The 21,802-nt window shown below is 33.7% G+C and overlaps 1 protein-coding gene across 1 annotated transcript in view; it reads left to right on the forward strand.

Moving 5' to 3' along the window:
• Positions 1-21,802, forward strand: part of NBEA (neurobeachin) — a gene marked incomplete at its 3' end in the record, with an annotated part of 92,578 nt that overhangs the window by 8,715 nt on the left and 62,061 nt on the right. Inside the window, exons 5-8 of the mRNA XM_010182231.1 lie at positions 1,844-1,965; positions 7,017-7,143; positions 13,051-13,170; positions 19,077-19,223. Coding sequence (XP_010180533.1) covers positions 1,844-1,965; positions 7,017-7,143; positions 13,051-13,170; positions 19,077-19,223 — 516 coding nt within the window. The remainder of the gene's footprint in view (positions 1-1,843; positions 1,966-7,016; positions 7,144-13,050; positions 13,171-19,076; positions 19,224-21,802) is intronic.

The following is a 21,802-nucleotide window of genomic DNA, read 5'->3' on the forward strand; positions in this document are numbered from 1 at the left end:
TTGAGATCTGCTTCCCTATCTCTACTGAAGGGCTCTTCCCAGTGCTGTGTTACCTCTCTGCAAGTCTGTATAAGTAGCACATTAGTCACTCCATTAGGAGGACACCTTGTGATAGTGGTAGTATCCCCAGATGTTGTTCGTGTTGTCATCAAGCAGCAGTTTTCCTGTTTCAGGCAGGGAACTCCCTCTCAGGAGGGAGGAGTGTGATATCCCAAAGGAGTTCCTTGATATGTTTTCTACTGAGCAAACAGTACAAGCTAGTAGCGGAATTGGTGTTATTTCTTTTGTCTGATCACATACTAGCATAATCTGAGCACATTGCTGTATCCGATTATGACATTTACCGTGAGTTCCCTATCATTCTTGATTCATAAAGTTCTCTGCTCTAAAATTCTTCCAGCAATTTTCTTGCGTATAAAAAGAATTAAAAGTCAGCCCTAGTCTGTGCTGGTTTTTACTTAATTGACAACATTGGCATAGTGTATTAGTGTAGTTATTGTGACTCTTTTCCAAGAAGACTTGCGTTTGTTATCATTTTAAGTAGTAAATGAGTTTGCTACAATTCATTGTAGTCTTCTGTATGAATCAGGACAAGATATACAAGACTTGAGCACTCCTCAAAAAGTATTTCCAGGTGTGACTAGTAAGTATCACACAGAATCACAGAAGGATTGAGGTTGGAAGGGAACTCTGGAGGTCATATTGGCCAACCTCTCTGTGCTGAAGCAGGGCCACCTAGAGCAGGGTTCCCAGAGCCATGTTCAGTGCAAGAACTAACTAGCCTTCATTATTTTAAAGAGTAGTAAGAACTTAAATTACCTTACTGAAGCTGAAAAATACCCATTAAATACACTTCGTGATAACATTCTATAGTTATTTAGACAATTATTTGGTTCTGCTTTGCATTCTTATACAAAGTATTGCAAGGAGTAGTATTAAAAGCTGCTATTCTTTAACTACTTTTGTGTAAGATATTCTATATTTTGTTTGATGAGGGGAGAAAGAATTTATTGTAATGAATGCCTACTACAGTAGTCTCTAAATTATTACAAATATCTAATTTCTTAAATTTTTTATTTATTTCATTTTGTGTTTAGTTATCCTACTGAGGGGAAAAAAAGGTTTTAGTTTTAGTGTTATCACTGAAAAACTTATTTAGTGAGTGACCTTGCAAGTCCAACTTGTCAGATTTCCTTCCTAAAGTGTGCCTAACATCAGAGTTCTCTACAACCTCTTCATCAGTCTCAGCCCAAAAAAATAAAATACTGAATCAAATTTCTTCCCAGGCCATGTCTTACTATTAATTTGACAGGGAACGGAAATAAAATTTTTGGTCTCTTGCCGTACTGTTTGTAGGAAAAAATGAAAAAAAGTGCTCTTAAATCTCAAAGAACAACCTTTTTATACTGTAGTTTTAACAGAGAATCTCTATTGTACTATCTGTTGAGGCTCTTTTTATCTTAATGTTTAAGTCTATTGACGAGATGAGTACTTAATGAAAGCTGCATTTATGGTTTAATTTCTACAGAAGTGATTTTTCCTTTTTCTCTTAATATTGTGTATTCACAAATTTAATTCCATGTCTTTTATTTGTAGAATTTATGTAGTTAAAAATTAAAGTTGTTTAAAAATAATGGAAAACTAATGCATTTATTGAAAAACACTATTTGAGGGTTTTCTATGTTCTTTAATATTCAAAAGTTAGATCAGATCTGCTGATTGAAAATGACAGAATTTTAGGAAGGCGTTCCTTTTAATGATACTTCTCAAAAAATTTGTTTTTTTGACTTGCTGTTTTCTTCTTTTGTTTTTTTGTTGTTGTTTTTTTTTCTTTCTCCCTCAGGCAATTGCATTGCCTCCTATTGCTAAGTGGCCTTATCAAAATGGGTTTACTCTTAACACCTGGTTTCGTATGGATCCACTAAACAATATCAATGTAGATAAGGATAAACCCTATCTTTATTGGTAAGTAGCTTATAACGCCGCAGGTATGGTTTGTTTTGGATTTCTAATGACCATTATTCTTTTTCATTATTTTCAGTTTCTGACATGCTTTTTGCCCTACAAAGACCTGCAGATAATGGCTACTTACTGTATACAGACTCTTAAAAAGTCATCTGTCCATTTTGCTTTGCAATTTATAAATCCATGAATTTTTCCTAATACAGTAATTGCAGGAGAGACAATTTTAGTTTACTTAGGTTAACTGATGAGATGAAAAACAGAAATAGTTTCATCCTTAATAAAGTCCTTTGATATTTAGAAATTATAGTATGAAAATAAAAATATTTATTCTATTGGTCAATCATGAAAAATGTTTTTTTACTTGAGAAATTAATCATATATCTGCTCAAGTATAGTTGTCTTATCTAAAGGATAAAGGTATGAGGAAAATGACGAACCTTCTGTTGTGTCAGGACATGCTGGTATTTTCTTCAGCAGTTCTTCATTCTTTGTGTATTTGCTATTTAGTATGATTACCTTTTCTTACATTCTTAAAAACTGCATATCAGCTGTGCAGATAGATGAGGATTGAACATAAGCAAGATCTATCACAATCTCTTGACTTCTGTTTTCAGAAGTTATGCAAAATCTGATGTTGATGGATTGTTTAATCTGAAATCCAGTAAGTAGACAGCAATATAGAAAAATTTGAACTTTCAGACACTCAGTACTATGTTCAATTTAACTATCACAATTATAATAAGACACAGTATAATAATAATAATAATAATCAGATTTTAACAGATCATTGGAAATGTTTCCTCAAAAATGAGAAGCAGATTCATTGTCATAAAGTCGGTGCAAATTTAGGAATTTATGGCTAACCTTAAGCACACTCAAATGAGGAGTCTCCGTCTTACAAATCTCTTTACTTGTTTCTGCTAAACAGGAGATGGGGTGTCATTACTTCTAAGTAAGGTCTGAAATTAGATAAAATCTATCCAGATATGAAGATTGGCATGGTTTTTTGTGTTGGTTTGATTTTTTGGTGGTTTTCTGTTTGTTTGTTTGCTTTTTTAAGAGATGCTTTCTTTCAAATTGTATATCAGGCTCTGTAAAGGAATTAGAGGATGAACTGAGGCTGGATTGCCATAATTGTTGCTTTTTGTCGTTAGTGTGCTTCCAAGTGCTTCCACAGCCATTCAATGGAATAATGGCTAAAACTTTTGAAAAAGCATTCTAAACTTATTTTTATTGATGTAAGGACAACAACAATAAAACTAAAAAACCCACACAAAGCAAGTCTCTAGACTTTTCAGTCCTTCTCTAGAGCTAATAATAATAGAGATCATGCAGAACAGTGTCAAAAGCACAAAATGGAATTCCAAAGTTAGTAGAAAATAAACCTTTTTTTTTTCTTCAGACAAGAACAAATTAATGTCTTCTTGATCTCATTAGTGACTGCATGTTAAATTGCTCATAAAATCCTAAGCTAAAATAACTGGGATCTCTTAACAGTTTAACCTGTGAGTGAAAGAATGCTTACCTGCTATTGAAGAGTAGTAACATCCAGTAGCTGCTTTGAGATACTGACTGAAATGAAACATAGCTATAAGGATTCTATGAATGATCTGTAGTAAAATTATGTACCAGCTGCTAAAGGAGGCAGTTAAAGACTCATAAAACCATATGGTTGTTGACAGTACTGCTCTTGCTGTCTCTATGCATTTCATCTTTGCATGTGTTAGGTAATTGGTAAGATAATTTCTGTTCAGTATCCTAGAGACCAGTCCTAGCCTACTTTACCTTTGGTAAGCAATAAAATGTGAAGAATAACATAATCTATTTATTATAATGTTTTGGTAAACAAAGAATATATTTGAGTTCTCTGTTTCTCAACTACAATTATACTAGAATCCTAATTCATTAGGGCAAAAAAGGTAAAATCTTGGCTAAGCTTCATGTTTAGAAAATAATTCATTTTATTTCAAGATTAAGAGTCCTGCTAAGAAATCAGCTGTTTTTTCATTACTTAATTTCTTGTTTTCCTGCGCTGAACTCCAGGAAGTTACACATGTAAGGTCAATTCAGTGTTTAAAATTTCACTAAGAGAATGGTTTGACCATAATGGTGACAAAATCAACCCAGTAACTAGTGGGGGTGGTTAGGAAATGGAAAAATCTTAAAGGTGTAGACATTTCTTCAAGACCCATTCTTTTTTTCTATACAGTGTTCTCAGTCTATGTTCAAAGTAGTAGGATGCAATTTACACAGTTTTAGGGCTTTATCAGGTAAAAATGTGATGGTATTTACAATGACTGGCTGTTGGTAGCTTTAGAAAAACCCAAACATTTTATTTGACATCTAGTAAAAAAAATACAGCACAATATGTCAGAATGTATTGAATCTCTGTATTTTTTCAATATCCTTCAGAATAGTATTCTGTTAGCCAAAAACATTTTAGCTTGTAAAGATGTCTTATGTTATTGATAAACAAATCTGGCATTGTGAGAGATGCAGCTACCTGGTAGAAAGTTCTTTAGATGGCATAAAACCCTAAGGAGGTAAATCGAAGTCTCAAACTGGCCTAGAGCACATTCTGTTTTTCTTATCATACAACCTGCATTTTAAGAGTTTTAACCTTCATGTTATTGTACAAAATTCAGTACTGTGGCTGTGCAGGTTGTGTCTGTGTAGTGCAAGTTATATATGTATATGAGTCATTTTCTCCCATGAAGCTGTTCACTGTTCCTTTTTTTTGTGGGCTATAGCTGCCTATGGGGTCATTGTGGAAGCCAGATCATTGAAATGATCCATGTTAAAAATAGTCTTCAAAAGATGTATGGTAGTGTTAGAAATTGTATCATTGTTGAGGTCACTGGTGGTGGACAGTATGTGATTTTTCTCATTCTTAGTGTATATCTTAGGTTTATATAGAGAGGATTTTTTAGATTTATTAAAAGAGTGCCTTTTTTTCCCAGGAGGGTTGTGTGGAAGCCTGTACAAAGGGCTGTAGCAGGGAGTGGGAATAATGCTCCTTTTCACCGCAGCAGCTTGAGGAGAGGAAGAATAGTGTAAGACATATAAAGGCAGATACAAGAATGAGAAACCCACAGAATGAATTTGAGAAAATAAAGCTTCTGAAACACCTTAACAGGTTGTTAAAGGCAAAGAGCAAACCAAGCCATGCCTCAAGGCCAACAGAACCGTCTTGATGACCAGAGATCATAGATTCATATCATAGCATTTGGTTTAGGTTGGAAGGGACCTTAATGATCATCCAGTCCAACCCCCCTGGCCATGGGCAGGGACACCTCCCACTAGATCAGGTTGCTCAAAGTCCCATCCAAACTGGCCTTGAACACTTCCAGAGAAGGGACATCCACAGCTTCCCTAGGAAACCTGTTCCGGTACCTCACCACCCTCACAGTAAAGAATTTCTTCCTAATATCTGGTCTAAATCTACCTTCTTTCAGTTTAAAACCATTAGTCTCTGTCCCGTCTTTACACTCTCTGGTAAAGAGGCCCTGCTTTAAAAATTCTCTCATAGGAGAAGAACATGAAAGCTCAGACCACCTCAGGTTATATTCACACCACCTATCTTGTAAGGTGTTTCTTCTTTTTGGAAGTTCATTGTTTATCAGCTACATTTTTATGGTGAGGAAAGAGGAAAATCTCTTTCTCTCCTTCATTAATATAAACATACAGATTTAACTGTAAGTTTCTGAAGATGAAACTAGGTCTATAACTATGCAGTTTTTCTGCATATTAAAATCAAGATTGTGTTTATATAGTAGGGTAGATGAAAGAGGTAGAATTTCAGCAGCTGTTAGGTAAGATGAAATCTGAACTTAGTGTTACATGTGCCTTTCACCTTTTAATGTTGCTATGGTAAACCTAATAAGTGTTTAATGAAACTCTTACAACAATTAAACCATTTAAAACATTATTATTATAAAAATATGTAATTATTTTATAAGTCGCCTACATTAGGGAAATGAGAAAGTGTTAATTAGTGGGCTACAGGAGTATATACAAATGTTCAAAATTAGTAGTGTCATTTTTTTCTTACACTTGAGAAGCTTTTTCTCAGAATTTATGGATGTTCACCATTTAGACCTTGTATTTCACCCACTGTTTATTTTTCTAACATGGTAACAAGGTTTTTTAAAAATAGTCTAAAAACTGTATAAAGTTTTTACACATATAAAATATATACATTTAAAATATATATTACTGTATTACTATATATTACTGATTGCAGATTTCTTTTTATTGTGTTTAGCCTTTCAGAAGGGAATAAATTACATAGCTGTAGATATGGGCTTACCTTTTTAAAAGTGGTCTCTGTGATGTCATTCATGAATTTCCACCAGCTGTCTGTGCAAAATGTCTTCTAAGAAGTCCAGAATTTCTCTTAACAATGCTTTTGTTTTCAAATATAACTAGATAAATGTAAGAGCTTTATGCCTTTTCTGTCTTTATGTTATTTGTCATAGAAAAGCTGGAAACTTACTTTGTAAAAATTGCAGTCCTTAATCAATTTGACAAATGAAAATAAATCCAAAACTCCTATGGTTAAAGCTTCATAGATCATTAGCCTAACTAAATCATAAGTCTTGAAAAAGAAATAAGTCTTGTGCGTTGTAATTATATTGAGTCCAGACTGGTATGTCATAGCAGCTGCATTGTTCTCCCAACCCCATCAAATTGCAAGGCACCTCATGCTTGTTCTGTGATGGATTTTTCTTTACAGCTTAAATCAGATGTGTTATTTTAAATTATTGGGAAACCTAGGGAAAAACCTGACAGATACAGTATTTACCATCTTAGATTTATGTAAAAAAAAACAACGACCAAAGTAATGGTTTTCAGAATGTCCTGGAATCAAGTTAGAGGTGAAGACTAGTAGCTCTCCCTGAAGAATTGGTAAGGAAACAGGAAATGAAGTTCACAAGTCCAGATACTAATTTATTTTCTTTCTTATAGCTATTTAAACTAGTATTTTGAACTTCTTTTATTATGCAATTATTCCTTTACTTCCAATTTCATTGAAAACTCTTTCTTTTCAGTTTCCGCACTAGCAAAGGTGTTGGGTATTCTGCTCATTTTGTTGGCAACTGCTTGATAGTTACATCACTGAAGTCGAAAGGCAAAGGTTTCCAGCACTGTGTGAAGTATGACTTCCAGCCACGCAAGGTAAGCTACGTGGTATTCACAATAAAGAACGTATTGAAAATGTGACAAATTTCTGCAAATAAGTGCTAAAAACTCTTTAGTGCCATAGTGTTACTAATGATCTATAATTTCTTAATTAGTTTCTCTGATGACCATGCAAATTTTTGACAGTTACAGACCAGAATCAATTCAAGAAAAATGTAATAATTTATAAAATAAGATTTCTATAAACTCAGGGTTTGTTTTTTTTAAATACTGCTTAATTAGCTTCAGTTAGAGAAGAATTTTCAGTATTTGTAAAATGGTTGTATTTTCTTTTTAAAAGGTCATCATTCTATTTCTGAACGTTCTGTACTTGGTAACTTTGGTGCCAATGCCTGGAACAATTTTTGCTGGCAGTGCTAGTTTTCTTAGCTGTTGCTGGGAGATATAAGGCTCTGAACTTTCTTCTATGTCACTGGAATTTTGAGAGTTCTCATTTTTCATAGTAAATCTTGATTATTTCTCTAGATCATATTAGTGTTCATTTCTACTGTATGCATAGTAGTCCTAGGAGAACAATGATTCTGCTGGCTTCAATATTTCAGTTAGTTGGCTGAAGCATTGACTTTTCTGTACCATAAGCATTATGTGTTTGTCATTGATAACAGTCTTGTATATATTTTGCTGTGAAGCTCATTTCTTTTTTTATGGCCTTAGAAAGTGTATGTTAAATTTCAGTGCTTGTTCGGTTTTGAGAAACCAGTCTCTTAGGGAGAGAATGCCATTGTTCACTCATCAGCTTTATGTTCTACTATTTTTTTTTTGGTATATATTTGTGATTCGAAATCACTTATTCTAATTCTGTCATGTAGCTTTGGGGTCATTTGTGTTTTTTTAAAACATAGTGATGTATTTTTCTAGCATATTATCCAGGGATTTATAAAGCCTCATAAACACGTATCTGCTGAGTGTACTGAAATGAATCAGTTCTATTTTGCAAATTTTATTTGATTTTATAACCAGAAAAGAGTTTTTATGGCAGTTCAGTTTTCTTTTACAGTAGCACGTCTGGTGCTACTGATAAACATTCAAACTAGGAAAAAATGGAATTGTTAACTTTTGGATTTTGTTATTGTTAACTGACTTTTGGGACCTAGCTGATAATTTCTTTACTTGATGAAGAAGCAGTCTTTCATATTTTAGCAAGATATTCTTTTCATAATAGTATTCCTTCATGACAACCCTGAAAAAACTTAGCTCTTGCTGTTCTACTTAAAATAGTTCATTCTGAAATACTATTATATGTATATCTCATTGTATGAATATCAGTTTCACATCATAATCTGATGATCTGCTGCAGTATGTCCAATTATAACTTCCATGCTGTTTTTATATTTCTCAAGGATAGTGCTTCATACACTTTGGGTTGTTTGTCAGATTTAGAAAGTATTTTAAATAAATCTTCTAGAATATATTTGCAAGTGGTTTCATAAGATTTTTTTTTCCATTAGTAATGTGTGTGTACATGTATGTGGGATATTATTAATAAATAATGGAGGAAGGAAAACTTGTCACATACAATTCCTGGTTCTAGCAAGTCTAAACATATCCTGCATAACATATAGATTTATTTTATTCATGTTATTTAGGTATTACATTGGTTCCACTGTCCAAACACTAAATGTGTAGATATGTATTTAAAAATGTGTACTCTGTTACAAAGCAACTCGGTGTCCAAACGCTAACTAGAGAAGTGTGATTTTTATCAGATATACCTTTTTCTAGCCGTTTGCTTCCAGACATTGACATTTCAGCAATAGCTTTTGCCAGAAGCATCATCCTCCTTAAACTTCTGAATAATGTTGTTTTGTTTCAGTTTTAACCACAATAAAATTATTTGTTCAAGCCACCTGGTCAAAAACTTCATGTAGACAGATTAGAAAGATACTATGTTTGTGTGAAGATCTTTCCACTGTTTACTATGTCATATGACACCATTGACAGAATAATATGTAATTTAATTTAAAACTTTAAGACGTGTTAAGTGGTAAATTTACAGGAAATTATGAGACATACATATATGCTTGCTTCTACATATCTAAAAAAATAAAAGTGAGACTGGAATGTCTATTTTAAATGAGGTTATTAACATAACAGAAATATCAAAAGCTTTGTTGACTTGACTGTCAGTGGGAATTCGTTTCAAATAGTACTTACAGTTATGAGTGACAGTGGGGCAGGTCTTGTTAATGGTTGAGTTGATGCCTGGTACTAAAGACTTATCCTAATCAGATAAGTAAGTTCATTGTAGCAATAAAGAACAAATTGTCTGTGCCCTGAAGATCAGTAACTAAGTAGGAAATGCACTGTTACATGGGAAGTCTTTTCCCCCACTTCCGTTGAATTGTTTGAAGGATTCTTACGGTGTATAAGAACAGGTTTGTGAGCCATTTGATACACACTGTGTAGACTCCTCAGAAACTTCAGAGGTTATACTCCTCTGAAAACCTTAAAGAAATTATACTATTATACAATACGAGAATTTATATTCTTTAAAATGCAGGGAGGGAAGGGTATAAGTCAAGTGAGCAAGCATGAATCTAGGAAGGACATTTATTTTCTTTTTGATGAGAATGCATTCTGGACTTAAGTTCGTGGAGTTTGTAATCTTCTATTTTTCAAACTAGCTTTGAAAACATTTGTTACTTATTTTATGTAGATTTATACTGGTGACAAGTAGGACATAAAGACTAAACCATTTTTTAATACTTGAATACTTCCCTGGCTAAAAAGAAATTACAGTTTAAAATGTAAATTGAGTTAATTCAAGTGCAAGAGGCAAAAAAGCTATTTTTTAAATGTGTTAGTTATGGTAATGAGCTGAGATAGACTCACATGCGTGCACGTGTGTGTATGTGCGCTTGCCTTGTATGTCAGCGTAACAGACATAGATAGTGCTCTGACATAGCATCAGTGCTAAAAATGCAAAAAAAATTGCATGGAAGAGAGGAGATTCGGACTAAAATAAATTGCATGTGCTTGAATGGTAGTTAGCATGGAGGGGGAAAGATTCTAAAAAGTAGGTTATATAATTTTCCTAAAGTTTGACATGGACAACAGAACTCTCCCAGGATAGCATTGCTCTGTGGGCAGTGTTTCAACAAAAGTAATGAACTGTTTATTTCCAAGTGAATGAGTCATCTGTTATGCTTAAGCTACACACAGGGACAGTCTTCCGAACTGGTATGTTGTCAGAAATTCTTTAAACCTCTCTGAATTAAAAATCACAGATAGAAGATAAGTGGAATAAACTTGGGGCTTATGGTTATAAGCTGATTTCTGCTAGAAAAATATCAGAACTGGAAATACTAGTAAATAGTTTTAAAAGGTACAATTTAGAGTAGTACTTTTGGAAAAAATGCCTCCTGTATTAAAATCATCAAAGTATTTAAATTCATCATCACTTAGTAAAGATTACTGGTAAATTAACCTTTGAAGGAAGGAGGAGAAGGGAATTTTTCTTCTAAGAGATTTATGTTAGGTGGTATGGAATCCATGGAAAAGAAGTGATGAAAGCAGAGCTCTATCGTGCAGTTTGCACTTAGTTTCTGATTAGCATAGTCACCAGTTAAGCTTCTGGATGTTCTGATATGAATATTTTGTTGAATTTATGATGGTTGTTCCTTTCTGAAATAGAATCTGCTTACAAAATGGGGAACAACATTTGCTTACTGAGTTGTGCATTTGTTTTTAGATTTTTTGAGGGGAGGGAGAGTGGCCTACAAAAAAATACTTGTTCATTTTTTCATGAAATAAAAAATAATGTTAGACTGGCCACACATGACTTCAGAAACCAAAGCTGTAGCAGTACATCTTTAATCTAGTATTACCCAATAATTCTTTTTACTTGGATATGAAAGAAGTGAGATACTCTTATGTACTGTTGTATGATCTACGTCATATGTTCTATAAATTTCTTTACTGAAAGAGCAATCAAGTGTTGGAACAGGCTGCCCAGGGAACTGATGGAGTCAGTTCAAAAAACGTGTAAACATGGCACTTCAGGACATGGTTTAGTGGGCATGGTGGTGTTGGGTTGATGGTTAGACTTGATGATCTTAGAGGTCTTTTGCAACCTTACTGATTCTATGATTAGTAGGAGATTTTGACCCTTCTGTTAACTGTAGGTTTTAAGGGGGGAAAATGAGAATAAATTTGTAAAGAACTAGGAACAGATGTGGAAAAATGTGTATTCTAATATATAGACATGATAGAAGTATAACAGAACATAGCTTAATTTGAGGACTACTGCAACGATTATTCTCAAAATATATTTTTCTGCATGCTTGTTTTATTTGTAATTCTGTGCTCTGTCTGATTTCAAAATCAACGTGTGAAAACATTTTGCTTTTATTTTCTCTGATACAGAGAGGCAGATTTCCATATTAGTAGGCTTTGTATCTATTTACCCCACCTCAGGGAGAGAGTCACCAAGTGACTTATTAAAATAATGCCGAGGGATGCAGAAGTTCTCTGCTTTGAAAAAAGGAGACTTAGCTGAACATAAAAATAAAGATAATAATTGAAACAGGTACCAAGAAAGCGAAGACAAGTAAATTGTAAATTACTATTCCAAATTACTAAAATATGAAATGGTGTTTTCAAGGCAGATGAGCTGACTTTTTCACAGAATCAATAAGATTGGGCAGGGAAGTGTTGAAACAGTCTAGTCTCACCCCCTATTCAGAGAAGTGACACCTAGATCAGGTTGCGCTGGCTGTTGTCCAGTCAGGCTTTGAATACCTCCAAGCAAGGACACCACAGTTTCTCTGAGCAGCCTGTGCCTGTGTTTGACTATCCTTAGTGCTTGCTATCACCCTTCTTGCATATGTTTAAATGGACTGTCCTATATTTCATTTTGTGCCCTTTGGTTCTTGTCCTGTCACTGGATATTAGTGAGAAGTTTCTGGCTCCATCTTCTTCATCCCCTGCCCATCAAGTATTTATACACATGGATAAGATCTCCCTGAGCATTCTATTCTCCAGGCTAAACAGACCCATATCTCATCCTCTCCTCATGTGTTAGGGGCTTCAATCACTGACTCATCTTTGTGGCCCTTTCTGGATTTTCTCCAGTATGTCCATTTTCATCTGGTTTGTATATGTTTTGAAATAATACAGACATCCAGTATAGTTGAGTTGATCTGCAGATCTTAAAGATTAAATTTCCATTCGTAGTCTTGTATTAATTTAAAGGTTCAGTTTTAAAGGAAACTTAGGGTTTTCTTCTTCATCTTACTCATCATGGACATAATGCTTCCTGTTGAACAGATTATTTGAAAGATCACAATAGTTGTACTTGGAAGTATTTAACTCTGATGCTTTCTATGTTTGATTATATAATCCATTTTTAATGATATGTCAGTTGTCCAAAAATTGGTGAAATTATAAAGAACACCAAAAAATGTTATGAAGTAATCAGGATGACATCGTAAGCTGGGCTCTAAAGTTTGTTGTTGTGAATTTTTTTCCTTTTATTAAATGATTTCTGACAGAGAGCTATGATGAAAAGGCAGAGATATATGATATGAATTTGTTAAGGTAAGTGCACATAGAACTGGATTTCCCATTAGAACTCAGTTGTACTTTGTGTTAGAGTGCATAGTTTTTAAATTAAATTGCACTTTCAGGAATGGAAGTGTATTCAACTTTTAAATTGTATGTATGCATTTGTGACTCTAATCCCATAAAGGTATGCAGGTAGGTACATGGTTCCTACTGACTGAACTTTAAGTTTCACTGACTTGACTTTTAATTTTACAAGTTTCTAAGGATTCATCTGTTTGCATAACTTAACTGATCGCTTATTTTTAACGCTATTCATTAACTTTGGGGTTTATAGCACAAAAGATTGCCATTATATACTGTTTCTCCATGTCTTTCCAGTGGTACATGATAAGCATTGTACACATCTATAATCGATGGCGAAACAGTGAAATACGATGTTATGTGAATGGCCAGCTGGTATCGTATGGTGACATGGCCTGGCATGTTAACACAAATGATGTAAGATATTTTTTTCTCCTTTCTCACGGATTTTCATTTTAAAGTTTTCTCTAGATCTTTGCAAATTTTCTATCTTTTTTTAACTTTCTCCTTTAATTGATCTTCCTTAGTTATGTACTTAAGTATAATATTATTGATTTTATATATTAATATTTTTTAGAATATTAGAGGTTTCTTTGGCTGCATTTTATATAGCTGTTTTAATGAAATTTTCAGAGCTTTTGTTTGGAGAGACTGTTAAAGCTAGTATTTTTGTAATGTGATAACGTATAGAGGACACGGATAACAATGGATTAATGTTTAGCTTTTTTCCATAGAAAAATATGGTAGAGTTATAGATTTTACAGAATTAGATTAAGAAAAGTCCTTAAAAAAACCTGATTCATTCTGCCAAATGACTATACATACTGCCAAGTTATACAAAAGTACTCATTTTTGTATCACAGTAAATTCTGTGTTCGATCCAGGAGGAGATATTTGTTAATGCTTAAAAGATTTGTATGCTTTTTGTGTTTTTGAACACTAAATTTTAAGTAGGTTTTTTAATTGCAGTAGAACTAAGTAGCCTGAACTATGATCAGAGTCATATTGTTTAAAGCAACAGTAGTGTTGTAAGAGATCATTTCTTGTAGGCAGAGTTTACAGTTTTAAGCTGACAAGATAGATTGAAAGACAAAAAGTAATGGAGAAGTGTCAAGAGATTTATAGTATTAAGCAATGTCTGAAGTTTTAAATTTGTCTCCCAGTAACAAGTGTATTTTGCCTTTTATTGTTTGACTTGACATTAGTAAGTAGGCAGTTGACCAATATTAAAAATGTTGTGTTAAGTATTAAGTTATTAATATTTAATTAATATCGTTAACAAGTACAAATTGACTGCTACAAAATTTCATCCCTGAAATAGTAAGCAATTTTCTTGAGTATTAAACTTTTAGAGAGAGATATTCCGTCTCATTGGCCATCCAAACCAGTTAAAAGATACTGAGGGTCATACAGTTGCATAGCATTAGTCAACTCAAAGCAAAGACACTGTGATCCTGTGTTTCCTTGTCTGCTTGCATGTATATCTGTAAAAACACCTCTGTCTGTTAATTGGACTGAATTCAAATTAACAATATATTCTTACAGGAAATGCATCTGTTTCCATATTTTTCATATTTAAATTATTTTAATGAAATCTGTGTAAGTTTCAAAAATTATTTTGTGCTCTCTTTTCATACCTCCTCATTTGGTAAGTTTGACAGTCTACACTTAATGATGCAGAAAATATGCGCTCTTTCTGGCCCAAAGTTTTGGATGGGGAAGGCAGACAAAATGATAATCTTGTGCTTTGCCTTCGGTTAAAGCTGCACTAGACTTTCAGAGGTGTTTTCTTTGTCAGCTTGCTACACTTTTGTTATTTCTTATTTCTTATTTATAATATGACTTTAAGTTGTTTCCTTCTGCCTGTATGGGATAAGGAAGCTCTTTTATACTTAAGGAAATTAACTGTTTTTTGCTAAATTCTAGAGGCAAAATTGGATTTGAAAGAGAGAGTTTAAATATTACATGTTAACTAAAGGAGAAGGGTTCTGCTTGCCAAAGCTTCTAATCATCATTCTTTTCATGGTAGTGTATCTAATTGCAAGAAAAGGCAAACCTCTCTGTTGTCACAGAGCATGGTTTCCCCTTGGTAATATAAACATTTCTGTGATAGGTGAGAATATGATGACTGAAAAGCCAGCTGAGGTCTCATAGGATCTTGGCTGAGTCACTAGTTATATCGTGTGGAGATCTGTAACCCTTAATGAGAAATGCTTAGCAGAAAGAGCTGCTCCTCCTATTCATATTTTCTTCACAGTGTTCCTTTCTACTTTCTCATGTAACAGAAGTACAGTCTTTTCTTAAGGTGGGATTGGTTTACCAAGCTTTAGATGTTTTGATACAAGTCTTAAGTTTCTGTTGAGGTTTTAATTTGTCTGCTGGAGAATAGACTAAGTTCTGAAAGACACTAGTTATCATTAGCTCTCTATTTTTTAATAACAAAAATATGTTATATCAGAAGTAGGAGATAGAATATAAAGTAGGAGAAATTCAGGAAAGTTGTATGAATGTGTGTAAGAGGCATAAAGGAAAAGTAGGGGAGTGTGTCCATAGTCTCCTTAGCACTATTACACATTACATTTTTAACTCTATTAGAACCTTCTTGTTTCATAAAAAGGTTGAGTTGTTAAAAGTATTACCTTGAAAAGACTTGAGCAATTATCCAGCTTATTTGTTAACCTCTGCCATCTAGCCCTTCCACTTCATTATAACTTTAGTCTCCTGCAAGATGACAAAAAAATACCTTACCATAACAGCTTTGGGGAAAGAGAAAAAAACTATGCAAGTCAGCAAATCATTCTTTGTTCTTTACATCATATATTGTGCATAACTCTTAAAATAGACTGTACTGATAGATTTAACAGGTTGCAAAAACAGATAGTGAAAATGGAGGGAAGGAACTGCATGTTAACTAAGTGCATCTGACGCTTCAGTATGTTCTTATACAAGAACATTGTAAGATAATTGAGATGTAGGGTTTAAAACAGTAAGTATAATGAAGACAAGATTTTTCAGTTGCTCACTGTGTCAAAGCTAGCACTGAACAAAATGCATTATGATTAAGTATTTTTTAGTTTAATAAAGCATTCATTAGATTTGCATTATGGAGTTTAAGATTAAAGAACTGAGTTTTATTTTTTTTAAGCATAGATTTTTTTCTTGGTAGAGACTGTGAATTATTTTATTTTACTTTTTTCCCAGATTGCTCTTGCATTATGATTCTGTTATATTTTTATGAGAGTTTTTTAAAATATCTGACATTTACCTTTTATATCCAAACAAGAACTGAAGAATACCTCAATCTACAATTTTCATATGTGCTCTGGAAGACACTGCAGTAAATGTGCAGATGACAAAAAGGGTGGCAGTTTTAAAAGATGCTTTTTAAATATTTTTAATGATTTTTTCTGTATTTTTTCTAGTTCATTCTTATTTATACATAGCCATGAACTCACTAGATTCTTACTTGTTTCTGTAATACAGGCAGCAAAATGTAGAATATTACGTGAAATAGACATTAAGGCTTCACACCCATATTCTTCACAAATGTATGTTGTCTTACTAAACACGTTTTTGTCTAGCGATTTACAAAATGTGTTATGTATGCAAAACTCTACACCACTCTAACCTTCTTCAAGATTTTTCTTTTTATTGAGGGGACTTCCATGTATTAAAAATGTTGCACAATGTTCAGCCTGAATATTAGAAGAAAGATATGAGTGTGGATGAAAAAGGGGAAGACAGTCTAGACTTCCCTGTATAGCTGTTTCTGTTGCCAATGCTGCTGATATGCTGTTTCCATAGAGCCGTATTTAGCTTTGACTTCATTATTGCTGTTAATGAAATATAAAAACCATAGCAATGCTGAGATTCATTGTCTTAGGGTGCTACGCATGATACAGTAGCTAGTGGTAAATAGTTCACTGAGTTTATATTCTAAGGAGATTATGATGAAAAGATGAAGTGAAATGCATGACAGGTTATAACATAATCAAATGTGTGCAATTGCTATCTGGTCAGCCATTGAGCTGGCATGATCAGCTCTGTATGCCTTATGGGGTTAATGATTTATCAGAGATCAAGTATACTTTGAGATGGAAGTTAAATTGGAAGTTTGGCTATTACAGCTGTTAAATTAGGAATTTTCCCCAGTTGTGGAAAGTAACATGAGAGAAAGCATGAAACTTCTCTTAAGCATGTAGAATATGGAGATACTGAGGTTTGGTGGAAGATTTTTGTTCAGATAGCTGGATGAAGATAGACTTGATGATGTCCCGACACCTTTCACAGAACTTTACTTTTCCATTGTAGGATAAGGAAACTATAGAAGGTTTATAAAAGTCGACATGTGGTGAAAAACCAACAGATTAATGACATCATTAGCATTCGGGCTGTGTTTGAAAGAAGTCATATAAGCATTGAGATTATTTAGGATAAAATTTTGTCCTTAAGTAACAAGGTCTAGGAATCCCAAAAGTTTAATTTTTAATGTAAATAAAATAGGAAGATCTGGACCAAGGCAGATCTGTCAATCAGATCATCTTGGGGTCATTAATGACATACTTTCAGGGATGCACAGAAATAGGCAAACAAATTTGGATCAGTTAATGTCCAGCAGGTTTAAAACTAGAAATGTGAGATAGTTGGAGGAAGATCAAATGAGCTATGAGTACTGGGTGCTGTTGTTAAGTAAATAAATAAATAAATCAGGTTTATGCATTGTTTGGCATCTGGAACAGAAGTGAATAAATATTACCAGAAAATCAGGAGTTAGCCCTCTACTCCAATTAAAAATCACGGAAACACCTAATCCAGATTGAAGCTCCAGAAATTGAGAAAGTGTAATCTGGGAAGAATGAAAAAAAGACAGAAATGGAAATTAGTACAGGTTAACAGACCTAGAATATAATTATATGTAAAACTCAGAATTAGTTGAAAACTGCAATAGTTGTTGTACAGTTAATGATAACTAGAAGAATCCAGGAAATTACTCTTGTAATAGGTGGGGAAAAGGATGGCATCAGTAGCTCAAACAAATTCCTCAAATGAGCACTAAGAATGTCTCAACATGAATTGACTGTAATGACACAGGTGTCAGTAAAGCCTTCAAGGCTAAGCAAGACTTTAATAAACTAACTGAAAATTGTTCGGAAGTTTCACCATTAGATTTTCCAGTACTCATAGCCCATCTTTTGCACTGAGCATCCTGGATATGACTTTGTGAATCAGTTTGAATGTAGTATTTTCACAAATTTTTTAGTTTTATTAGACAAAAAATTAGAAATTCCAAGGGAACAAAATTAGAAGAGGTATTTGGTGAAAAGGAGGATAAATCAGAGACAAAATTCTGGGTACTTCTTACCTCACCTCTTTGCAAAGCTGAGCTCCAGATATTTGACTTCCTCCTAACTCTTTAGACAGAGTGCCCTCTTCCTTGTTAATAATTTACCCACCTAGATCAGTTGCTGTAGCAGTTCACCATATTTGATTCCATTCTCCAGACTGACAAAAGTATTTTCTTGGGGTAAAACTCATCAACCAAGCAAGATGAAAAAGCAGACTTCTTAATGCAGACTCTACTGGTTTGCTGATTCAGCTCAAAAAGTGAGGCCTGATCCTTGTTTCCATTAAATAAGGTACATATGACTCAAGGAAGGACCAGAAGAACCTAACTTAATTCTTGCAAAATATATCTAAATTGGTAACAAAATAAAAGGTCTTTATGCAGAGTGGTAGTTGTTGAAAGGAGGAATGGAAAGTGACAGCTCTTGGAACTGTGGAAGACAGAAGAGGAGTTTAATGTCAACCCAATCATTACAGGCTGTGGTCATAGAGATGACTTTGCACCAGTTGCAAAGTAGAAAAATTTGTGTTTATTTTTTTTTCTGCTAGAGGTGTTTAGTACAATGATGAAAAAAGAGTGCATTTCAGCATGTGTTCTCATGTGTTAGCAGTGGGAGTTCTGATGATAGTTTCAAGGTACTTCAAGGCTTTCTTATTTCCTAGAAGGCAATAGGGTAGGTTATTTGGTACTTGAAGGTACTGTTCTAATTTTTTCTGTTGTATGTCAATCAATTAATAAAAACCAAATCCTAGCAGCCAGTCATAACAGCACTGTAATACTGACCTGTAAAACAATGCTACCATGTTCAAAATGAAGTTGTTCACTATAGGAGATCAGGTACTGAAGTACTAAATGATTGATTTATTTTCTTAATTACAGTCTCTCTTTATTTTTTGGCTTCAGTAGCTGTATATGAGTATTATTTCATTGTATAGTTTCTGTGACTAAACTTCATTAACATTGCCTCTTTCTGATACAGAGCTATGATAAATGTTTTCTTGGCTCTTCGGAGACTGCTGATGCTAACAGAGTGTTCTGTGGCCAGCTTGGAGCAGTATATGTATTCACTGAAGCACTCAACCCGGCACAGATATTTGCAATACATCAGTTAGGACCTGGATATAAGGTAATAATAGACCTTAAAAAACATAAAACTGGAAAAGAAACTAATTGAAATATATAGTTGGAAGATATGTATGCATGTAAATATTCCTCTTAGGATCATGTGGAGCTATATGATTTGTTTTCAGCAAAATAAGAATGTTTCTTCAAATATCCTAACCAGCTTTTTGAAAGATACAAGTCGTTTCTTTAAAGCATAGCTGAAACATGTTTGTATGTGAAATTTATGACTTTGGGTCATAATCAGATTAAAGCAATTTTGTATTTGGTGTACTGAATACCAGGGGAATAACTTTCTTCTCTGCTGTTTGTGTGTAAAACCTGAGGTAAAGCAAATTAACATTTAATAGGGCATAATAAACCAAATCTGTTCAAATGCATGGTTTCAAACATTTCTGCTGAAGTAAAAGTTGAGCTTTTTACTCATGCTTTGTCAGTGACATTTAGGCGACAGTTTGGACAAATTAATGGTGCTTGCATAAGTTTGGATCTCTAGTATGAACCATCACTTATGTCTTGGTGTGGCTGTGTATAGTATAATTTCATCAAGAAAAACAAATAAGATACTTTGGAGAAGTCTGCAGAACATGCATAGTGGAGAAGGCTTGAGAATGAATCTAACTCTAGCTAAACACTATTGAATTTCTACCATCAATTATTCCCAAATTTTCTTTTTCTGATTTGAGAAATTTGCAGTATCATCTGAAGTAGACTTTCAGTTTTTTAGTATATATCATGTACTCTAGAAATAAAATTTTTTAAAAATAGCAAGTAAAAATCAACATTTAAATTGTAATAACATTAGTTTGGTGTGCTGCAAATTATTGCTCTGAATTATTTGATGACAGCTAACACTTGAATGGTGGTGACAGTTGAAAATATATTTTATGGTATTAATGTAATGCAAATAGCCATATATGTCAAGGTTACTTGGAGAGCGGGAAGTCCATTGCATATGGTTGATGGTTGAAACCTGCATTGAAATTAAAAATGCTCAGTTAGTCAAGAGAAGTGTATCACCTGTGCAAACAAAGAGTACTTTATTTCAAACTTAATACTGTATTTTGTTTGAACAAATATTTCTGCAAATGTTTTTTGGTCATACTAAAGAAAGTAATGTAACCTTATGCTTCTTAATAGTAAATGTTGTAAATCTCTATGAAGTAATTTAGATCCTGTATTTGCAGCAGCATGATGATATCAAATAGGAATAATGCTTTCATTTGTTTCAAGAAGTGAAAATTATTATGTAATATTTTGTGGGTGTTGAAGGGATTTATAAGGCATACAGGCTTTCATGCTAAGTGATGTTTGCAGTAGTTACTGCACTAGCCTTATTACAGTGTTGACAAATTACCTTGCTTGATTCATAGGTTTCTCTTAAACTACATTTCTTCACACCTGTAGCTTCTTACTGATATTTGTAAAATATTAGTTACATGAAATTTAATATTTTGGGGATATTTTTCTTTGGTTTATCAAATATTTAGGTATAGAGTGTGTTCACGTCACAATTATTGCCTCCTTCCTCTTTAATGTAGTTTCCTTCTTTGTCTAAGAATCTGAAAGTATATTTTACTAATAGCAGTTAAAAAGAAGATAAAATAGAACCCTTTTTTCTCACCTTCTTCCAACTCAGGATCTACCCACAATCAAAAAAAGGAATCACATGTGGAATTTAGAGCTCTCAGGGCATTGATTGTGGGTTTCACTCTAAGCTAGCCTCTTTCATTTCCCAGGTTTTTTTCTGTAAATTCTTTCAGATTCAGTGCAGGGACAAAGGTTCATCAGTTCAGAACACTTCAGTATGGTGTTTCATAGTCTAAGGGAGCCTCAATCGACACATATCTTGAATTGGTGGACATTAGAGATCATATTCTTGCTCTTACCTGACTTTCTGATGCAAACTGACCTTTCAGAAACTTTTCTTAAGTAATTCACTACATATCCTGTTCATTCTAATTGTTAGTACTCTTTACCAATTGAAAGAATTAACTGTTCAACTTTTCCAAAAGAGCAACTATTCTAGATGCATTGTGAACTCCAGTTGTAGCAAAGTTTTTCTCCTGAAGGAGATTTATTCAAAATAATTGAGAATTTTCGGAGTATGGCTTCATACAGATATTTTTTCTTTCATATGACTGTGGTAGTTCAGGAAAAGGCAGATCTTGATCTACAAAGAAAAGGAAATCTGTTGAACCTTGACCCACCCCTATTCTGTGATGCAGGTAGAAGCAATGGATTTTAGGATTAACTAGAGAAGTCACTAAAATAAGCTTTATTATTTATACACAGTATTTATATAATTATGTGTATATTTAGATTATATTTTGTATTACATGCTCATTAATAAGGGTGACAGCACTGGAACAGACTGCCCAGAGAGATTGTGGAGTCTCCTTCTCTGGAGATATTCAAAACCTGCCTGGATGTGTTCCTGTGTGACCTAGTCTAGGTGATCCTGCTCTGGCGGGGGGTTGGACTGGGTGATCTTTCGAGGTCCCTTCCAACTCCTAATATTCTGTGATTCTGTGATTACAGAATGTTGTAACATAGAATACTTCCGTGCTGGTCTTGCTCGTT

This window comes from Mesitornis unicolor, unplaced genomic scaffold, assembly GCF_000695765.1.
Source record: "Mesitornis unicolor isolate BGI_N332 unplaced genomic scaffold, ASM69576v1 scaffold2524, whole genome shotgun sequence".
Lineage (NCBI taxonomy): Eukaryota > Metazoa > Chordata > Aves > Mesitornithiformes > Mesitornithidae > Mesitornis > Mesitornis unicolor.